Source organism: Sporothrix brasiliensis, assembly GCF_000820605.1.
Source record: "Sporothrix brasiliensis 5110 chromosome Unknown Cont17, whole genome shotgun sequence".
Lineage (NCBI taxonomy): Eukaryota > Fungi > Ascomycota > Sordariomycetes > Ophiostomatales > Ophiostomataceae > Sporothrix > Sporothrix brasiliensis.
This window is the reverse complement of record NW_024467136.1, coordinates 137,043-154,542: the sequence shown is the minus strand read 5'-3', so window position 1 is coordinate 154,542 and position 17,500 is coordinate 137,043. Positions and strand designations below refer to the sequence as shown.

Sequence of the window (17,500 nt, the reverse complement as noted above, 5' to 3'; positions counted from 1 at the left end):
GGTGATGGTGATATTGTGTGTAAACGGCAGTTTTGTGTGGTGCCCTATTCGTCGACCATACGGTGATTCCTTCGCTCTTCGATTTCTGATTTCTCTTCACTTGACTTTTCTCCCTCTGATATTTGCTTTCTTTCTGTTGCACGTCTTTGTCAGCCATTCACGCCACTATCCAGCTGTCGTGACAATGCATATCCGCCTCTCGAAGCAGCACGAAGGCACTTACTTAGTATGCCTCTATGTCGGCATCAATGCCAAAAGTATCTTGTTTTGTTTGTGACGACTTATCTTCTGTGTTGGCCTCGAGATAATGCGTTTGATCTCTTTGGGTCTTTAAACCACACCGTTTCTTCATAGGCATCCCCTTTACCTTTATACCTCTCCATCTATCTCCAGCGATGCCCTCTCTTTTCTCTCCCCCTTTTCCCGCAAAATGGGAACGCGAGCCTGCGTCTGTCTCTCATGTATCTCGTCTTTGGTAACGCCAATCATCAACGGCATCATCGACAAGACCATTCCCGTTCTGGGAAACGACGGGGTCCTAGGGAACACCAATACAGCCCATGTCCTCCTATTCTCCTGCTTCTCTCTGGTTCCTAATACATTTTATTTATTTCTCCCTTAATTTTCAATCATTTATATTTTTATCTTCTGTTCTCCTGTTTCTCATCCAACTGATGATGGCTCGTTTCGTGTATCTGTGTTTTGTGGTCGTTGACCTCCTGTGGCATATTTGTCTCCTTTGTGTACGTCTCTTTTCTTTGACCAAGGTCATCTTTTCTTTATTTCGTTTTTATTTTGTATTTTATTTGATGCTTTGGGAAACACCAAGGTCCTCCTCCACCAACTGTTGCATACCCCCATTTGTGACCGACAATGCTCAGCCGACACGAGGTGAGCCTTTTCTTCCGAGAACCCCAAACAGGCAGAAGGGGGGCAACGACCAAGGAGAAATGTGCCGGATTTGCATACTACACATGTATCTGCAACCCGGAGGGGGTTTTGTACGCCTTACGCACTGCTTCGTGCGCCTTCGTTTTTTATCGTCTCTTAATAACGGACCACGGAGGACTTTTCATTCCTAGCCGTTTTTCGTTACCTTTCTTTTTTGGCTCTTATGACCTTGACTTTGTGGTCTCTTTCGTCTGCAGAAACACACCTTGTGAGGATGTCCTGCCAGCAATTTCACAGCATAACCTTTCGCTTAAACTTGGGGTTGGTAGCTTGCGATCGTACAAATATCTATCTGATGCAGCGTCTTTGCCTATTTTTGCGCGCTGGTTATTTTCGCCCTTTTTCGACATGCTTGTAAACCGTTTTAGAGGAAACTTGTACGGTATCAGCCTCCCCTGGAGGCGTTGCTTTGTTTCTCTTGCCAAGCCCTCATTCTTGTCCAACCATGGAGCCCAGGCAAAATGAAAACAAGCCATTCTGCCCTTCTTTTTTTCTTCAGCTGTCTGGTGGCTCAGATCGCCACATTTATGATCTATTTATGTGTTATCTTACAGCCTTCCATACAGTCATAGACTACGAGACAGAACTGCTTATGATTGGGGTAAAATAGTCTCTCCTTGGACACAAATGTCTTAGTTTGGCTCGTGTTGTGTTGACAGCCTGCAAGGGCGTCAAATAGTTGGTGTAGGGCGGCTCACGAAAAAGTGACCGGATGATCAGAATAAAAGATCGAGACAAAATATCAGACCGAAAACGAAGGTTTCCTTTTACACAAGAATTTTAGTTACAGATGAGGAAATCAAAACACGAGACAAAATGAAACGCAAAACACAATTCTTGGCGTCAGCAATCTCAAGAAAGCTTATATCAGCTCGCCCTGGTTACTACCTCTATGCTTCTCACATCCGTTCCTTCCAGTGCGGCAGAGATGGTGTATATCGTGGTTTTTAATAGTGTGTTACCCTCACCTATACTTGTGACAAACTTCATCTCATCTCGTCTCCTTATGTCGGGCACGACACAAGTCGTCTGAACATCATTGCCTTTTTCGAGGTCACGGTCGTGGCCATGCAGGTTAGAAAGGATCGTTGGGGAAATATTGCGGGATAGAATCTGTGCTTCCCGTACTTGTGAGTATGAAGTGAGCTCCACCGACGGCGAAAATTCGAAAACAGGAAAAGAGAGAGAAACGACAACCAAACCAAGGGCAACACATGCAGCTGCGCGATTGGCTGCAAGACGGCCGTGGATAGGCAACGCCGAGCTGCATGCGATTATGCACGCGATAGTGAACGTGGTGATACACGCGACGATATACGCGATGCTTACCGTTACTTCGACAATGAGTCGGTCTCCCATTTCACGCTCTGCTCCTGATCTATCCCACGACGAAGCTTTCTCCGAGCCGCTCAGCCCGAGACATTTTCACGCAGCCCTCTGCATACCTACAATCACCTGGACATGGCCCTTGTCGCTCTGTCTCTCCTACATGAGAATCTATTTCTATTTGTTCCTCGTTTAAAAATCGGAAAGGCTGCAGCACGCCGACCATCGAAAAGAGCATGTAGATATCCGAAAATATGTAACACTCTGGACATGTAGTCGAAAAAAAAAAAAGAAATCAAGCCCGAACATTCGGCGTAGAAGAAAATTTGATGTGCAATGTGGCACGACAAACATGACGAGAAGGATGGAAGGTTTCGGGAAATACACCAAATACCATTGCAGAGTTGCTCTTTCATGTCATTTGAAGTACAAGTAGTGAGCGTGCGAGTAAAACAAGAAAACACATGGCATGGGGAGCGAGACACTTCCAAGAACCATCCGAAAAGGGAAACAACTTAGGAAGATAGGAAGAAAGTCGCAGCGTACAAGCTGAACGCATGCCACGGCACTGGGGCACACCAGGGCAGAAAGACATACACAAGGACAGAAAGTCACAAAAGTACAAGGACACAGGCCGAGTGATGAAAACAAGCTTAAAGTGGTGAAGCGAGAGGGACTTAAAAAGAAAGAAAAGAACGGTAAGTCCTACCCGTCGTGCCGCTCCGTCCCGCAAGAAGTCCGAGAGCGGGCCGAAAATGAAAGACTAATGGAGCACCGTAGCATCCTCGTCAATAGAACGAGAACGGCCGCCTGGTAGCATCGCCTTACTTGGTCGTCAATGAGCCATTCAATTCCGGTGCCCTTGCTGTTTCGTATTCGGACAGTTCATATGCATACCACGGTTCCGGACAAAGAACATCTAGAAGAGGAAGGAATCGCTTCGTGGAAGCTGAAAAGAGGGCCATATGATGCCAGAGAAGATCCGCCGAAGCCATTGGACGGGTTTATTTTGCAAGACAATTGGCAATATGCACTACCTGTGTTCGCCGTGCTGAGCCCTGCAACCCTCGTCTTTTCATCCAGCTCTTTTTTTTTTCATTTCTCGCTTATCCAATGGCACGTCTATAGATAGGCACGGCACATCCCAAGAGTAGCACGAGGGCTGTGTGACGTGGGTCGTTTGTGTAAAACGTGCATCTGGCCGAGACATGATTCTGGCAGGTTGATTGGGTTTTATTGCTGTGCTCTCGTCAGCCTCTGCTGGTCCCTGTACATTGTTAATCACTGTTGTCCTCTGTGATCCTTGTATTCTATTTCGGACGGTGTATCGTAGAGTATGGTGCACAGAAACGCCAGGTACCGCACAGGGGGACAGTACAGCTTTATCCACTCTTCCACAGGTAGCGCCACGTCGTGCAACAAAGCGGTAACTTAAATTGGGCGAGTCTCGCACCATCGCAGGCGGTAACACGGCGTCGGCTCTTGACGGAAAAATGAAAATACAGTAGGTAGGCAGGTCTCTCGAATGCCGTCCTATGGGCTGTTGAAGTCCTGCTTTCGTCTGGTCCCTCGTTTCTCTTTTCAACGTCGCCACTGTCTCCCCATTTTCCCGTGTCCCTTCTTTCTTAGCTTCTCCGTCCAAAGGAGGTGGCAATGGGCCAAATAGAAAGAGTCGGAGGAGAGAGGGCGCCTTCTTTTGGATACTCGAAATAGTTATTCTGTCCTTATCGTTTCGACATGCCCTCGTTTTGTCCGATTCGGCTCGAATTAGCCTTGGTCAGTGTCACGGACATGATAAATACCCGTGCTAGTCATCTTTTCCCGGTGCGGGCATCGTTTGCAGTTGCACATTTCCTTTCATGGCCAAGCCTGTGGTGTTTCGTTGCCGACGAGAAGGAGCTGTCTTGTGCAGCTGTTTCGAGATAGTTCGGGCGAAGCCAAAGAGTAAATAGCATCTTTCAGCGGGAGTGGGTAATGGGAGTCCGAGATTGTCAAAGACTGGGCTCGGTGTTGGTTGAGGGTTCCTGGCATTCGGCAGCAGTTGTCGGCATCCTGTCCGGCACAAAAATGATGCGCGGTGCCCATGTTCACGGCGGCCGAACATCGCACGTGCTCTGGTAATCCATAGCCACACGGCCCCAGTATCGTTCGAGCAGTCTCTGTCTTTGGTCGAAAACAATTCCCAAGGCGAGGCGGCTCGTAAACAAGAGGTCGCGGGTGGTCCGGATGTGATGTGGCGGATCGCGAACGGCTCAGGGAGGACTATATGCTGACGGAAGTGAGTTGGTTTTTAGCATGATTTCGTGAAGCACATGTAATTGCTGTGGACAAGTAATAGCCCACAAGGTAAGGAGAGAAAACTCACAGTCCAATTCACGAGAATAAACAATCGAAGGAACAATGGGAGCCTGGGCAGATTTGGTGATGTGGGCTGTTCTGATTGACGCAATCGTTGCAGTTAGTACTGAATAAGATACTCGTAATTACTCCTGAATTCAATAACTGCCCTATGTCACTATGTTGTAACCACACAAATGTGCAGTGCTTTTCCAGCGGCTAAGTTCCCCTGCAACGAAGGCCAGACCTGGCCAACCGCTATTGCTTCCGTACAGCAAGGGCCATCAGGAAGAGTGGAGCAGGCGCTGCATGTCGTACGGTGTGCGTTCGTCGGAGATGGGCCCGGGCCCCGGTAAAGACTTAGGGGGGGAGCCTTGCGGGGATACGATGCGATGGTGCGTTTCTCAGCTCTCCACTCTTGTTCGATTTGCTTGTGCTGATAGTGGACATACCACTAGCAAAAGAGCTGTCGCCAGTAGCCTGTTAGCGGTCGGACTTTTCCTAAGACAAGACTAGCGCTGGTCGTCTCTGTCGTCGGCACGGTATCATAGACGATCGTAGCGCCCAAGCAGGTCGGCTCCGCAACTGGCGGTACTGGGGGGAAGTCTGAAGTCTCCTTATCACAAGGACTTTGTACCTTGACGCCAGTCCAAAAACTGCACACTGTGTCGCATTCCAACGTGGGCGGGCCTGGAATCAAAGCAAACACCGGGTGGGGCGTTCTCGGGATTCGGTCTGGCGCTCAGTTTTGCTCACCAGTGAGATGCCATACTTTGTCCAGCACACAATCTCCAATGTCCCTCAATACGAACGAACCTCAGTGCTGGACTTGAGTGGATCGTTTTGATTGACGCACAAACTCATCTGGAAAATGGCGACGATCGCGGACTATTACATATGCAGTGCAAGCCCACGGCTTAGAAAAGGCTCTTCGGATCCGGAGCTCCACGCAGAAAGTCTACCCCGGGACGATGTAGATGCAAAATCACGATGGATATCGTGTTGTGAGATTCGCACAGAAGCAGCATAGCTCGATTTTGATTGAGAAGCACTGTTAGAAGCTCGATGCAAGCCGGTGCTGTTTGAAAATGAAAAATGATACGACATTTTAATCTCGCTTCATGCCTGCAGGACACGTTGTCCATCTGTCATTTCTCGTCTTTTCGGACCATTCATTCATTTTTCAATCATTATTCGAAACATTTATTAGACTGCCTTTTTTTCTTTTCTTTTTAAATGTCTGAACGGCCATGGTTTCCCTGCGTTCCTCGGGTTCCACCCTGACGCACCCGCGATGACCTCCGCATGGTGACGGTCTGAATTGCCCTTTATGAGCGGAGGTTCAATGCCGGCGCTGTTTACATCGAGGCTCGCTGAACAAAAGGCTCTGGCCGAGTAATAAAGGCCAGGCCCGCTTGTAAGATACATGTACTCTGTAAGACTCTTTACCCAAGCCAGTAAATGCAGCACAAAACGTGGCTCGGCAAAATGAAAATCTGCAAAGCTACGAATACGACATTAGCCGTTGGGAATAAAGTCTCTCTGGTGACTGCGAACCACACGAACACCAGTTATCTGTGGGCGGCTTTTACGAATGGAATAGATCAGCAGGGCCATCGCAGTCGGACATAATCTTGAGTAAATCACTGTATCAGGAATCAGACAATTAAAGGGGAATCATTGGAAGAAAACCAAAAGTGAAGAAAGAACAAATCTGTATCGAAAAGTGGTAATATCGTCGACAGCAAGGAGTGGGTGCAAAGTGCGCCGTCAGTTTGCGATCTAATAACTGTAACTGCCACCAGCATTACTGTCGCCACCGTTGCCAGTGCTGCTACTGCTGCTACTGCTGCTGCTGCTCGAGGTCCCACTTCCACTGTTAGGCCCGCTGTTGCTATCGCTACCACTACTCGACGCTGGAATCTGGCCCGGGTTGCCACCAAAGTTGCCAATAAACTCGGCGCTGGGGATGTCAACATTGGTGCTTCCTGTGCCTAAGCTGGTAGCCGAGTTTTGCCCATTGTTATCGCTTTCGTTGCTGCTGCTGCTGTTGTCGTTGTTGTTGCTGTTTGCACCACTCGACGACGACGACGACGACGACGACGACGACGCACCACCACTTCCGCCACCACCACCAACTCCGGCTCCAATGCCTGCGATCGTCGCCCCCGCCGGAATCCCCGTCGCCTTGGCTGCCAGCACGCTCGCCACGGCCGTGTAGGCCGGCTTCGGCTGCAGATTCTCGTCAAACAAACACGCCGCGCCCGTGCCGGGGAACGTGCTCGGGATCCAGCTGTAACGATCTGTATATTCCCACGCGACAACACCCACACAGCCCGCAACATCCAAACAGCCGCCTACCATGCTGACGTAGTCGGTTGCCTGTTGGGCCTGCTGCGCGGCCGTCGGCGGCAGCGACGTCTGGCGCACATCCAGTTCGGTGATGGCGACCTCGAGATCGAGCGCGGTGAACTTGCGAAAGACGGCCGCCATTGCGGCGCGGCTGGGCGTCTGACCCGTCGTCATGTGGCCCTGGAAACCGACACCATCCACGCGCCCGCCGGCGGCACGGACGAGCTTGACAATGGACAGCGCGGCGGCCGTCTTGTTGTTGTCAAACTCAATGTTGAAGTCGTTGTAATACAGGCGTGCGTTGGGATCGGCCTGCGCGGCCGCCTGGAACGAGATGGGCAGAAAGTCTGTGCCGAGAGTCTGGAAAAAGACCGAGTTGCGGAACGTCCCGTTGTCGTTGAGCGCCTCGTTGACTACGTCCCAGCTGTAGCACGCGCCGCGGTAGTGGCCCACAACGTGCGCAATGTGCGTCTGGATGGCAGCCGTCAGTGTGGCTCGCGTCCACGCCGTTGTGGTGATAAACGCTGGCAGCTGCTGGAACCAAGTGAGCGTGTGGCAGCGGAACATTTGTTGGTTGGTCGTCGCCAGGCTGTGCACGCTGTCTGGCTTGGCGAACTGAAAGTCGTTTTGCGTCGGCTCTGTCGGCTGCCACTTGAGGCTGTTCTCCGGCACCAGGATGCCAAACATGTTGCGGTCGTTGACAATCTGCATGTATGACGTGTCGTTGAACAGGTTGGTGTCTGTGGCCGTGCCAAAGAACAGCAGACCGTTTGCCTTTGCCAGTGTGTGCAGCCCAATGGCGGTCAGGTCGATGGCGGACGGCGTGGACGGGGATGCGACAGACAAGCCAGACGGACTTGTCGAGCCCGACGACCCTGGTGGTGACGATGATCCTGCCGACTCCGACCCGTACGACTGCGCAGACACAAGCGGCGCGGCGCTGGCCAGCAGCCCCGATAAGAAGACGAATGTTGAGCAGCCCATGGCGGTCCCGAGACGAAGCAAAATCAAATACAAGCGTGTGTGTGGGAAGAGAATAGCGAAATCAAGGCAATGCAGGACTCCCTCGTCCCTTTCCAAAAAGTATCTCGGAATGTCCCAGAGACAGGAACCGCCACTCTTATGAGCATCTGGCGACGACCACAGCTTGGTTCCTTCTCACCTCTTCTCCACCCCCTATGTCCCGTCCACCGTCCACTGCCTTTGCTGCTTCACAATTCTCTTCTTTGTGCTTCTTGGGCCACACGAGACGATCGGATAGCCCGCGACCCATCCGTCACCAGTCTCCGGACCGCATTCGCCAATGGCAAACGGCAGGGAAGTCATACGGGTAAAAAGATGGGCGACGATGGGTGAAGCAAGAGGCAAAACGTAAAGAAAATGGGAAACGTGAGGGCAGATGATGTGCAGATCCCAAACAGACTCTCTTGTTGGGCCCGTCTCGCAATCTTCGCGAGTCTTCTGGTGCCCCTTAGTTTCTTTTTTTGTCCAGTCTCAACCCTTCTTGACCTTTCTTCCATGGTCTTTTCTCCAGAGAAGGATATGCCCGGTTTGTTTGAGAAAAAATGCCTGTTTCAGCTGTTGTCCGATGTATTTGTTCCGCATATATGGAATTGGGGACGTCAAAAAGCCTATTTCTTCTCACGCCTCCTACCGACCTAATCGCATCTTGTCTCCTAATGTCGTCTCAAGTTCTTCGTTCTCTGTTTGCCAATCCTCCGTCAAGGGGTTTGCCTCGAAGAGAATGCCGGGCGGCAATACAAGACAAAAGATTGCCCCCAATCCACGTTCCGTCTCCGTCACTTCTTTTTTTTTTTTTTTTTTTTTTTTTTCCCTCTTTTCGTTGCGCTTTCTTTCTTTCGATTACCTTCACGTTTTCTTTTCTCTTCCATGCCGAAACCAGCACTACAAAAATAGCTGTCGGCGCCGGGTGGACCTTGTTTCAACTGGCATCCAGGTGCCGACGATCAAACCAACCTCCGTGCAGGCGTGTAGTCGTGCAGGGATGCATCATGTTCTTCTATCCTTCCCTATCCGTCCTTTCTTTCCTTGACCACTACCATTTGCACTCTGCACGAAAACAAAACGCTGTTTGGCCTTGGCGAGTTCATTTCCCCAACTTCTTGAACTCAAAGCGTCCCTTTTCTTCTTTCTGTTTATGTTCTATGCTTTTCTTTTAACGGCGGTCCCAACTTAAAATTTAAGCTACTGTTCACCAAGACTTTCCAGCCAGCCACTTCCAGGTGCACTGTTTATGTTTCCTCTTTGCGGAGAATTCCAGAACGAAGCATGGAAGGGACCGAACCAATGCAACTGTGAATCCCAAGGATTTACCCTCAATAGCCGTCCCCTGAAAGGCAAAAAAGCAAAATGAGACGAGAGACCATTTCCTTGCATAGTCAAGTAGGCAACAGTCTCGTTGCGCTAGAAAGCAGCAAAAGAAACGACAGAGCCATGCGACGATCTTTCATATGACTAGTTGAATGACGCATTCGAGCAGCGACGTGACTTTTGTTAGGAGACTTACGATGCACGCCGTACGCATACTCGCACCATTTATTCAATAGCTCTCCATCTACCCTGACAATATGGCACCCATATCGGTTTAACAGCCTCGCCGTTCCTTTCACGTCGCGTCTTTAATCGATCCTTGTCCCCCCATTTAGCTTTTCTATTTGCGTCGGGTTCGTTGCCTCCTTCCTGTATTATTTTTCTCACCCGATGCTGCCTCACAGGATCATTTAGTAGGTTGGTGGTCTAGACCTCTCCAATCTCGGGTCTGTTTTGACTTTCTTCTCGATTTCCATTTTATTCCTTAGCCTCGTGTGTTCCCACTACCGCCCCTATCATTGTCCTCTCGTCCTCTCCTCCCATCTGTTCTTCCCGCTGAGGCGGCTCGGTTATGCCCATGGCTGTACGTGGATTGTATACAGCACCCATTCTTTGCTTTGCTGCCTTGCCCCCGTTGTTGTCGGACCCTCTTATTGTATGCATCCATTTCGATTGTCCGCCGAGGCAGTTCATCCGCAATAAATTGCACTTCCCAACAGAAAAAGGCTGAATCCAGAGTTCAGACAGTCTGGCCAGGGCCGCAAAACAACAGCCCCGATTGAAGACCCAGGCGTTTTCAGCGAAATTACTAAAGGAGCAAACAAATTGTGGCACAGAAAGATGATCCGATGCATTTGAGCCTTGATTGCTGAGTAGTCTTTCAGAGCCTCCAAAATGGCCCACAGACCTCCCAATTCGTTGAAGCCACGTCCTATTGCCGCACTTTTCTCATCTTCCTGTCCGGCCCCAGTCGACAGCGTTTTGGAGTTGATGGGGGACAAAAAGACGAGAGTATCCATGGGCCACAGACACAACGATGCGTTTTGGGCCGCTCGTTGCGGTGTTTGCCAGTGCGGCTGTCGCCGCTGTTCCTCCTGCCCGTGAGGCCCAAGCGACAAGAGTCAAGGGCCGTGATGTTGACAACGCGAACAATGTGGACAACGCGGACCACAACGAACATTGCCCGCACGACAATCTGTTGCGTTGTCTCATTGGCAGTCCGACCTTGGCCTTCACGTTCTGCAGTTGGTCGGTCGGCATCTTTGCGACCCCGGTCACTCTGTACGAGACGGTGACCGTGCCAGTGACACGAGGAGCGTTGACGAGAAGCACGACAGAAATAACAGAAACGACAGAAACGACAGAAACAACATGGATGACGATATCCTCAGCATCATCCCCGACAACATCACCTTCGACTCAATCCACCCCAGTCGGCCTCTCAACCATCACCGTTACGCAGACAGCGACGCAGACAGTCATATTCGACCGTACTCAGACCACAACCGATACACTGGTTCAGACGATTGTCCAAACTATTGTTGCCACAACCACAATAAGGGTCGGCAACGATAGTTGGGGCAAGAGCGGTGACGGGGGCGAGAGCCTTGCTGGGAGCCTTACTAGCAGCCTTGCCAACGCTACAGCCACAGTCCCCAATCCGCCTTCCCGGGCTGACCGACGCGCCAACTTCGCGCGTACCACACCCAAAACATCGCTGGCCTGCCTCGATGATCTGCAGCCTATCCTCAATGGCGTCACCAGCGCCTGCTCCTGTTTCGCATCCAGCCAGCCCACCCCGACGGCCACGAGCACTGTCACCTACGTCGAAGGTGCACCCGCCTGCCCAGCAGGTCAGGTGTCGGTTCGCGATGGCGGCATCCAGACACTGCATCAGCCCACGTTTCCAAACTGCTTTGCCGACTTTCACCCTTACAATTGTGGCACCGACCATGTCGGCCAGATCGCCTGTTCGTGTGCGTTGACGACTGAAGACACCGCTCAATGCACGCTGGGTGACTACGAGCGCGACAATGCCTGCACGACCTCCGACGACTGCGCGGCCGGCTGGTATTGCACGGTAATAGACTGTTTTGGAAACGGTGTACCTTCGGTGTGCACCAAGGCGTGTCCCGTGATTTTTGCGCCGCAGCCGATTGACGGGAGCGGCGGTGCCACGGCGGATGACGGCACCAGCAACGACGAGGATGTTGCGTCGGCACACCGGCAGCATGCCGTTGCACCACCGGCCCAAACGCATGCATTGGACGCCATTGGTCTAAACCACTGCCACAATCTCAGCATTATCATCGTCGGCAATGATACAAGCAGCTTGGGCAACGGACGTGCCAGGGGCGGGACGTATCGGCGGAGTCTTTAAGCCAGCCAAAGCAGTCGTGGGGTCTTGCATTTTATATCAATTTCTCTTTTCTGTTTCTACGTTATGTTTGCATTGGGATACTGGGTATACAAATCTTTGGCAATGCATATATTTGTGTCTCTTCACGCCTCCACGTCTTTCAGGTGAAAGTTAATATCTGGCGGGAACGGCACCGTCGGATCAGGCGCCGCAGCTGCCGGCAAGCCCAGTGCCAATCGCTGTGCTAGGTCTTTTCGTGATTTCACAATAGCCGCGTCCAAGTCGATGTTCCAGATATACGCCTGCCGAGTGCGGATCTCGGCCGCAATCGCTTCGTAATCACGTCCCAGGGCCCGCAACTCGTACAAGTCGGCCTGACGACGACTGCTGGTCACCAGCCACTGGCAGCGGCCACGGCGATTGGCATCGAATGCCGCGAATGCTGCCTGCAAACCCGTTGTGTCCCTGACGCTCGCATCGCCCAGCAGCTCGGCCAGCACGGCCGCATCCTCAATGCACATGGCCGCACCGGCTCCATGATGTGGTGTGCTGGCGTGCGCGGCGTCACCCACCAGGCATACACGGCCACGGTAGAACTGGGGTAGCGGGCGCTCCGCCAAGTCGAAGAGGCCCCATCGCTCAAGCTTCGGCGCTGTCAAGTGCAACAGCTTCAGCACGTTGGGTCCAAAGCCGGCAAAGTCGCGCAGGGCATCTTCGCGCGTCGCCGGTAGCGTCAGGTGATGCGCACCCTTGGCAGGCCATGGGTCGTTTGTGGTAACAAATGCCACCAGGTTGAGTGTCTCGCCGTGGTTAACAGGAAATGTGAGTGTGTGGCGCTCGGCCCCAAACCAGAGCATGGAGTTGGCCGCCCGTTCTTCACCCAGTGCAGCCACGGCATCAGCTATGGGGATCAGCCCGCGGTACACAAATTTGTGGCTGTAGGTTGGCAGCGCCGCTTCCGGGTCGTTCTTGTCAACAAGGTGCGCACGCACTCGCGACTTGATGCCGTCGCAGCCGAGTACAGCATCCGCCTGCGCCGACGTGCCGTCCTCAAAGAACAGCGTCACGGGTTTGCTGGTATCGCTCGGGTCGTCAATCCACAATAGCCGCTTCCCAAACCGCGCCGACCCTTCTGGCAGCAGAGGCACCATCTCCTCGAGAAACCGTGCCCTGTGGCACGCTCCATGTCCTCCGTCTGGGCCGATGATTGTGAAAAGAGGCCTGAGCAGCTCGGATGCCGATGCCGGTGCCTCGGACATGCCGTCGAGCACCTCGAACCACTGGTCTTTCTTTGACGGCCAGGTGTTGCCTGTCACCACCCGCTGAAACCCGGCTGATATCGCCTCGTCGCAGATCTTCATGGCCCGCACGGCATTGGAGTGCAAGCCCACACCCGCCCCGATCTCGCCAAATGCGGCTGCCTGCTCGTAGATCGTGACGTGGATGCCGCGCTTGTGGAGTGCAATCGCCAGGACAAGACCGGTGATGCCTCCACCAACAATGGCGAGATGAAATGGCTTGGCGGACATGGCAATGGGTGGTCGCTTACCTTTCCCGTGGCGTCTGGCGTTTCGCAGCTGGTATTAAACTGCCTTGTGCATTTATAGCATCGAAATCATCTGTTTGATTCATATTCCATGGCCAACCCTTAAATATAGAACCTATTGTAAGCTTGGACGCTGTATGGTAGCGGTCTTGCCTCCACGGCGATACATCCGACTTGGTGTGACGTCCGCCTTATGCATCCGAAAGCAGGTAGGTGTGGTGACTATCGTTCCGTGCGGGGACTCGGAGGATCGGCAGTCGGAGACGGAATACTCCGAACGGCAGACATTAATTACGTCTTGTTCTTGAAAAGTACAGCGACTTTAGTCTCTGGATGTTCTGCGCTATACCCGATACTACAATCGAGAGGGCGGCGCCATTGGCGATGTGCCAAGCAACTGTGAGCAAATGAAACTTGATATCGATACCACTGAAGAGCCTCATGAGACCTACAGTTTAAAGTGCCTGTGACTTGCCCTCCGTTTGCGTCATTCGTCCCGTTCATGCTCCTCCTGTCTTTCTTTTCCCATCTTTTTCTTCGTAGGTCCTCTGACTATTAACCGTCTCAGATATTGTATCTCTTGAACAATGTCTAGACCTGTTTGGATGCCGGCTAAAGCCACACTCGGATAGTGGCCGATAATGAGCATGGGATATACGATAGCAGCCACTTGCATCCGTCTGTTCTGTGCGCCTGTAACAGGCAGAGAAGCAAAGACAGAAATGGGGAAAGTCAAGAATATGGAATTGGGTGTGTCGCTGTCCCAACTGGCTTCCAGCCGGTGACTGAGCGCTCATACAGCATCATATTTTGGTTGTCCCCGAATCACCTTTTCTTACCTTCTACTTGGGACTATCATCACTGCCCAGGTGCAAAACATGGCATCAGTGGTGTGCATTCTGGCGCTTGCCACACTTTGGCCTGCTGCCATCGTCAGCGCCATAACAGTCTTGCCCGGTGGCGCTCCCAAAGCATATGCCGGTGCAGCCGGTACGCTGACGCCGTACGACTTTTACACGCAAAGCGCGCCAAACGAGTTCGGTAACCGCTCTGTTGACATCTTCATGTCCAACCGCGACAACATCGACTATTTTGTCCAGGACGATTATCGGGTCCTGCCATCTGCCGATAGTTTTGTTCGCGGCGCCCTGCAGGCCTGGGGCGAGCATCTGCACCTCGTGCTCCAGCCAGACGAGCTGTGGCTGACCGTGCTAGCACAAATCAATTTTTATATCAACGCGCATCCGGCGGAGGCGGCGGCTCAAGCGTACGACCTGCGTGCCAACGAGACGGTGATCGACTCGGCATACCCGGACTGGTACACATTCATGGCGTCTCTCTACGCCGCAGTAACGAGCCGCATCCAAGTCGACTGGCTACAACACCAGTGGATCTCGCCCAACTTCACGACATCGACAAACGATCACGTCATGGCAGCACACATCCTTATGCTGGCAAAGACGCGCCCTTTTGGGCGCAAGCCTCCACCACATACCGGTGCTGCTCTTTTGTGCGGGCTGCCGTCGGTTACACTGCTCGGCACCCGCCAGGACTGGGTCGTGGTACAGTGGCGCGTGGAGCGGATGTCGGTCTTCGGCCCCGAGGCGGCAGCCTACGGTGCGCGGTTGCTACCCGTGGTCCGCCGCTTCGTGCAAACCTTTGATGCACCAGATGACCCAGCCATCATAGAATTCTGGAACTCCATCGTCGTTGCCCAGCCAGCGGCAGCATCCACGGCGACGACAAACACGGGCGGCGGCACAACGGGGACAATGGCTCCGCCACCAGACCGCGAGCCGCATACGCTGCATACATGCAGTGGCACGTCAAACGGGCCGAGTTTCAACATCTCTGGCTGGATCACGGCATTTTATTATTGGGATGCTGATGGCAAGCCGTTTGGCCGGGATGTCGTAGCAGGTGCTAGGACAACCACGCTTGACAACGTCACCTACCCGTCTATCGACCTGCGCACCCTTCCTATTGCGTATGGCCGCACATCGATTGTGTTGCCTCGTTTCAACGGCACAGACAATTTTCAAATTCTCGCCATGGGCGGACCCATGGGCAAACGCATCGATCGGGGCGCGCCCACGGGTTATTTTGAGGCGCTCAACCGCACACAGAAGCTGAATCTAGCACCGTGGATCGAATCTGACGGTAACAACACAGTAGAAGCTGACGGGCCACCCACAAACAGTCTCAATCAGACGTATATACAGTGGGCCAACACATCATTTGGTGGTTATGACCCGCAAAAGCATGCCACCCTGTCACCATTGACGTCGTGGATACTGTACGGTCCGGACACAACGTCTTCGAGTACCGATATGGCTCTGAACAGCAGCAGCGGTGTGGTCATACCCCCACTGTGGCAACCTGAGCTCGAGCTGGGCACGGTAGCTGCGGCGCTTCTTAGCCATTTCAATACAACGCAGTGTGGTGCCCCTCAGGCACCGGGGTTGGCAAAGCGGCACCACAGGCGGAATTCACAGTGGCATGGTTGATGAATGAGGCGGGTGGTGAGAGAAACCGGAGTACGCAAAGTCGGTTCATCAGCGAAAGAGAGATGCCGTTCGCATACAGTTATCATATACCAAAGTAAGAGATAGCAACAGCTCTAGGCATTCAAAATGACGAAATAAATAGCAGGAAAATAACCCTAAAAGGGAATATGCACAGACGTGACCGTAGGACGGAAATGAAGAAACGTGTAGCACCCATCTAGTATCCATCTTTGCGGCTCACCCGGTTGGCCAGTGGCCGCCCGTCGCTCAAACGCTGCAGGTTGCCTTCAAGGATCTGCAGCACACGCTCGTCATACTTGGTAGAGACGCCGCTGATATGCGGCGTGATGATGATGTTCTTAGCACCCCATAGCCGGTGACCAGCAGGAAGCGGTTCCGGGTCCGTAACGTCGAGGGCAGCGCCCCGGATAACGCCCTTGTCGAGCGCCTCAATCAGCGCGTCTGTCTCGACAATAGGACCACGCGCAATGTTGCTCAGGAAGCCTGGCCGCCAGGTGCCGTCGTCGCGGGTGCTGCCCAGCAGGCGCAGCTCCTCCGCGCCGAGCAGGTGCGTCGTGTCATCAGTGAGCGGAGTAGCGACAACGAGTAGGTCGATGCCGGACGACAGGAAAGCGTGGCGGTCCTCGCGGGTGGCACCCGAGAACCACTTGGTAGGATAAATGCCTTCCGGATCGCCAGTGCCGGGCGGCGCAAAGCCATCGTCACGGCGCGACTCGGGCGTATCGCGCGGGTGCAGCGTGTAGGCATAAACCTCCATGCCGAGAGCGGTGGCGACGCGGGCCGTCTGGCGCCCGATACTACCATAGCCAAGAATGCCTCTGGGGTTGGTGGGATCAGCGGGAGACACTACTTCGCATTTGGGATGTTGTATGGTTGCATGTTTGCACGTTTGCACGTTTGCATATGCGTCGCAGAAAGTGGCATATGAGAAACTTACACTCTCTGGGTCAGGGCATCTTCGGTGACAACATCAGGCCGCTTCCACGTGGCCTTCTTCTGCTGATCCAGGTACTTGGGGACTGCTGATGTCAGATGTGTACGACGTAGTACGACGAACGACCAAGGACAGGATTGGCAGTTGGGGGCAGCTTACTATGGTGGTTGAATGCCAAGAACGTGGCAATGATCCATTCCGTGATTTGGGGTCTGTCGATCAGTACGGACTCATTCGTCAAGAACGGGGGTTGTGTAGTAGGTAGGTACGATGTAAGCAACCCACCCGTGGACACCATTGGCCGTCGCAAACACAATATCTGTGTCTGTGAACAGCGGCTCCTTGAGAATCATGTTGGCGCCGGCGCTGAAGAGCTGTACGTAGCGCAGCTTCGGTACGTCCGCCGGGTTCTTTGGCAGCGAGAAGCCCGTCGTGACAAGGACTGTGACCGAGCGCCAGTCATCCTTGGTCAGGGCATCAGCCGCGAGCAGATTGCCCCACTGCAGCTCGCGGTAGATGACACGCAGGCCTGGGAACTTGGCCTCGATGTGGTCAATCCACTTCTGCGTGGGTGGCCGCGGCGAGGTGATGAGGAGGATATCGCCGTCGAAGCCCGGGGCCCGCTTGTTGGGAGTAGCGGGTGCCACCGCCGCCGGGGTGATGAGGTCAATGGCTGTCATGGTGGGCGTGGCCGAGTCGGTAGCGGTGTCGCTTTCCGAGTTTATGCGCTTGTCGGGTCCTTTGAGAGTGATGTCGATTGCGAGAGACGAGGAGGCTCGTATACTTCTGCTATGCGAGGCCATGAAGAGGAAGAGGGAGAGGTGGGAGGCGAGAAG

General features: G+C 53.2%; 6 protein-coding genes across 6 annotated transcripts; 2 read left to right on the top strand and 4 right to left on the bottom strand.

Annotated features, from left to right (window-relative positions):
• Positions 1-6,396: 6,396 nt before the first annotated feature.
• On the bottom strand, positions 6,397-7,950 carry SPBR_02732 (uncharacterized protein; the record flags this gene model as incomplete). Its single annotated transcript, XM_040761035.1, has 1 exon — positions 6,397-7,950. The coding sequence occupies one exon, from the start codon at positions 7,948-7,950 to the stop codon at positions 6,397-6,399; it is 1,554 nt and encodes a 517-aa protein (XP_040620042.1).
• Positions 7,951-10,333: 2,383 nt separating this feature from the next.
• Positions 10,334-11,677, top strand: SPBR_02833 (uncharacterized protein; the record flags this gene model as incomplete). The annotated part of the gene is made up of 1 exon (XM_040761136.1): positions 10,334-11,677. The coding sequence occupies one exon, from the start codon at positions 10,334-10,336 to the stop codon at positions 11,675-11,677; it is 1,344 nt and encodes a 447-aa protein (XP_040620041.1).
• A 122-nt stretch (positions 11,678-11,799) lies between these two features.
• Positions 11,800-13,185, bottom strand: SPBR_02811 (salicylate hydroxylase; the record flags this gene model as incomplete). Its single annotated transcript, XM_040761114.1, has 1 exon — positions 11,800-13,185. One exon carries the CDS (start codon positions 13,183-13,185, stop codon positions 11,800-11,802), a length of 1,386 nt encoding a protein of 461 aa, XP_040620040.1.
• A 1,629-nt stretch (positions 13,186-14,814) lies between these two features.
• SPBR_03381 (uncharacterized protein) lies at positions 14,815-15,051 on the bottom strand (the record flags this gene model as incomplete). Its single annotated transcript, XM_040761682.1, has 1 exon — positions 14,815-15,051. The coding sequence occupies one exon, from the start codon at positions 15,049-15,051 to the stop codon at positions 14,815-14,817; it is 237 nt and encodes a 78-aa protein (XP_040620039.1).
• A 202-nt stretch (positions 15,052-15,253) lies between these two features.
• On the top strand, positions 15,254-15,709 carry SPBR_09143 (uncharacterized protein; the record flags this gene model as incomplete). The annotated part of the gene is made up of 1 exon (XM_040767269.1): positions 15,254-15,709. One exon carries the CDS (start codon positions 15,254-15,256, stop codon positions 15,707-15,709), a length of 456 nt encoding a protein of 151 aa, XP_040620038.1.
• Positions 15,710-15,926: 217 nt separating this feature from the next.
• Positions 15,927-17,344, bottom strand: SPBR_02795 (uncharacterized protein; the record flags this gene model as incomplete). Its single annotated transcript, XM_040761098.1, has 4 exons — positions 15,927-16,548; positions 16,668-16,749; positions 16,824-16,876; positions 16,950-17,344. The coding sequence occupies 4 exons, from the start codon at positions 17,342-17,344 to the stop codon at positions 15,927-15,929; spliced, it is 1,152 nt and encodes a 383-aa protein (XP_040620037.1).
• Between the last annotated feature and the right edge of the window lie 156 nt (positions 17,345-17,500).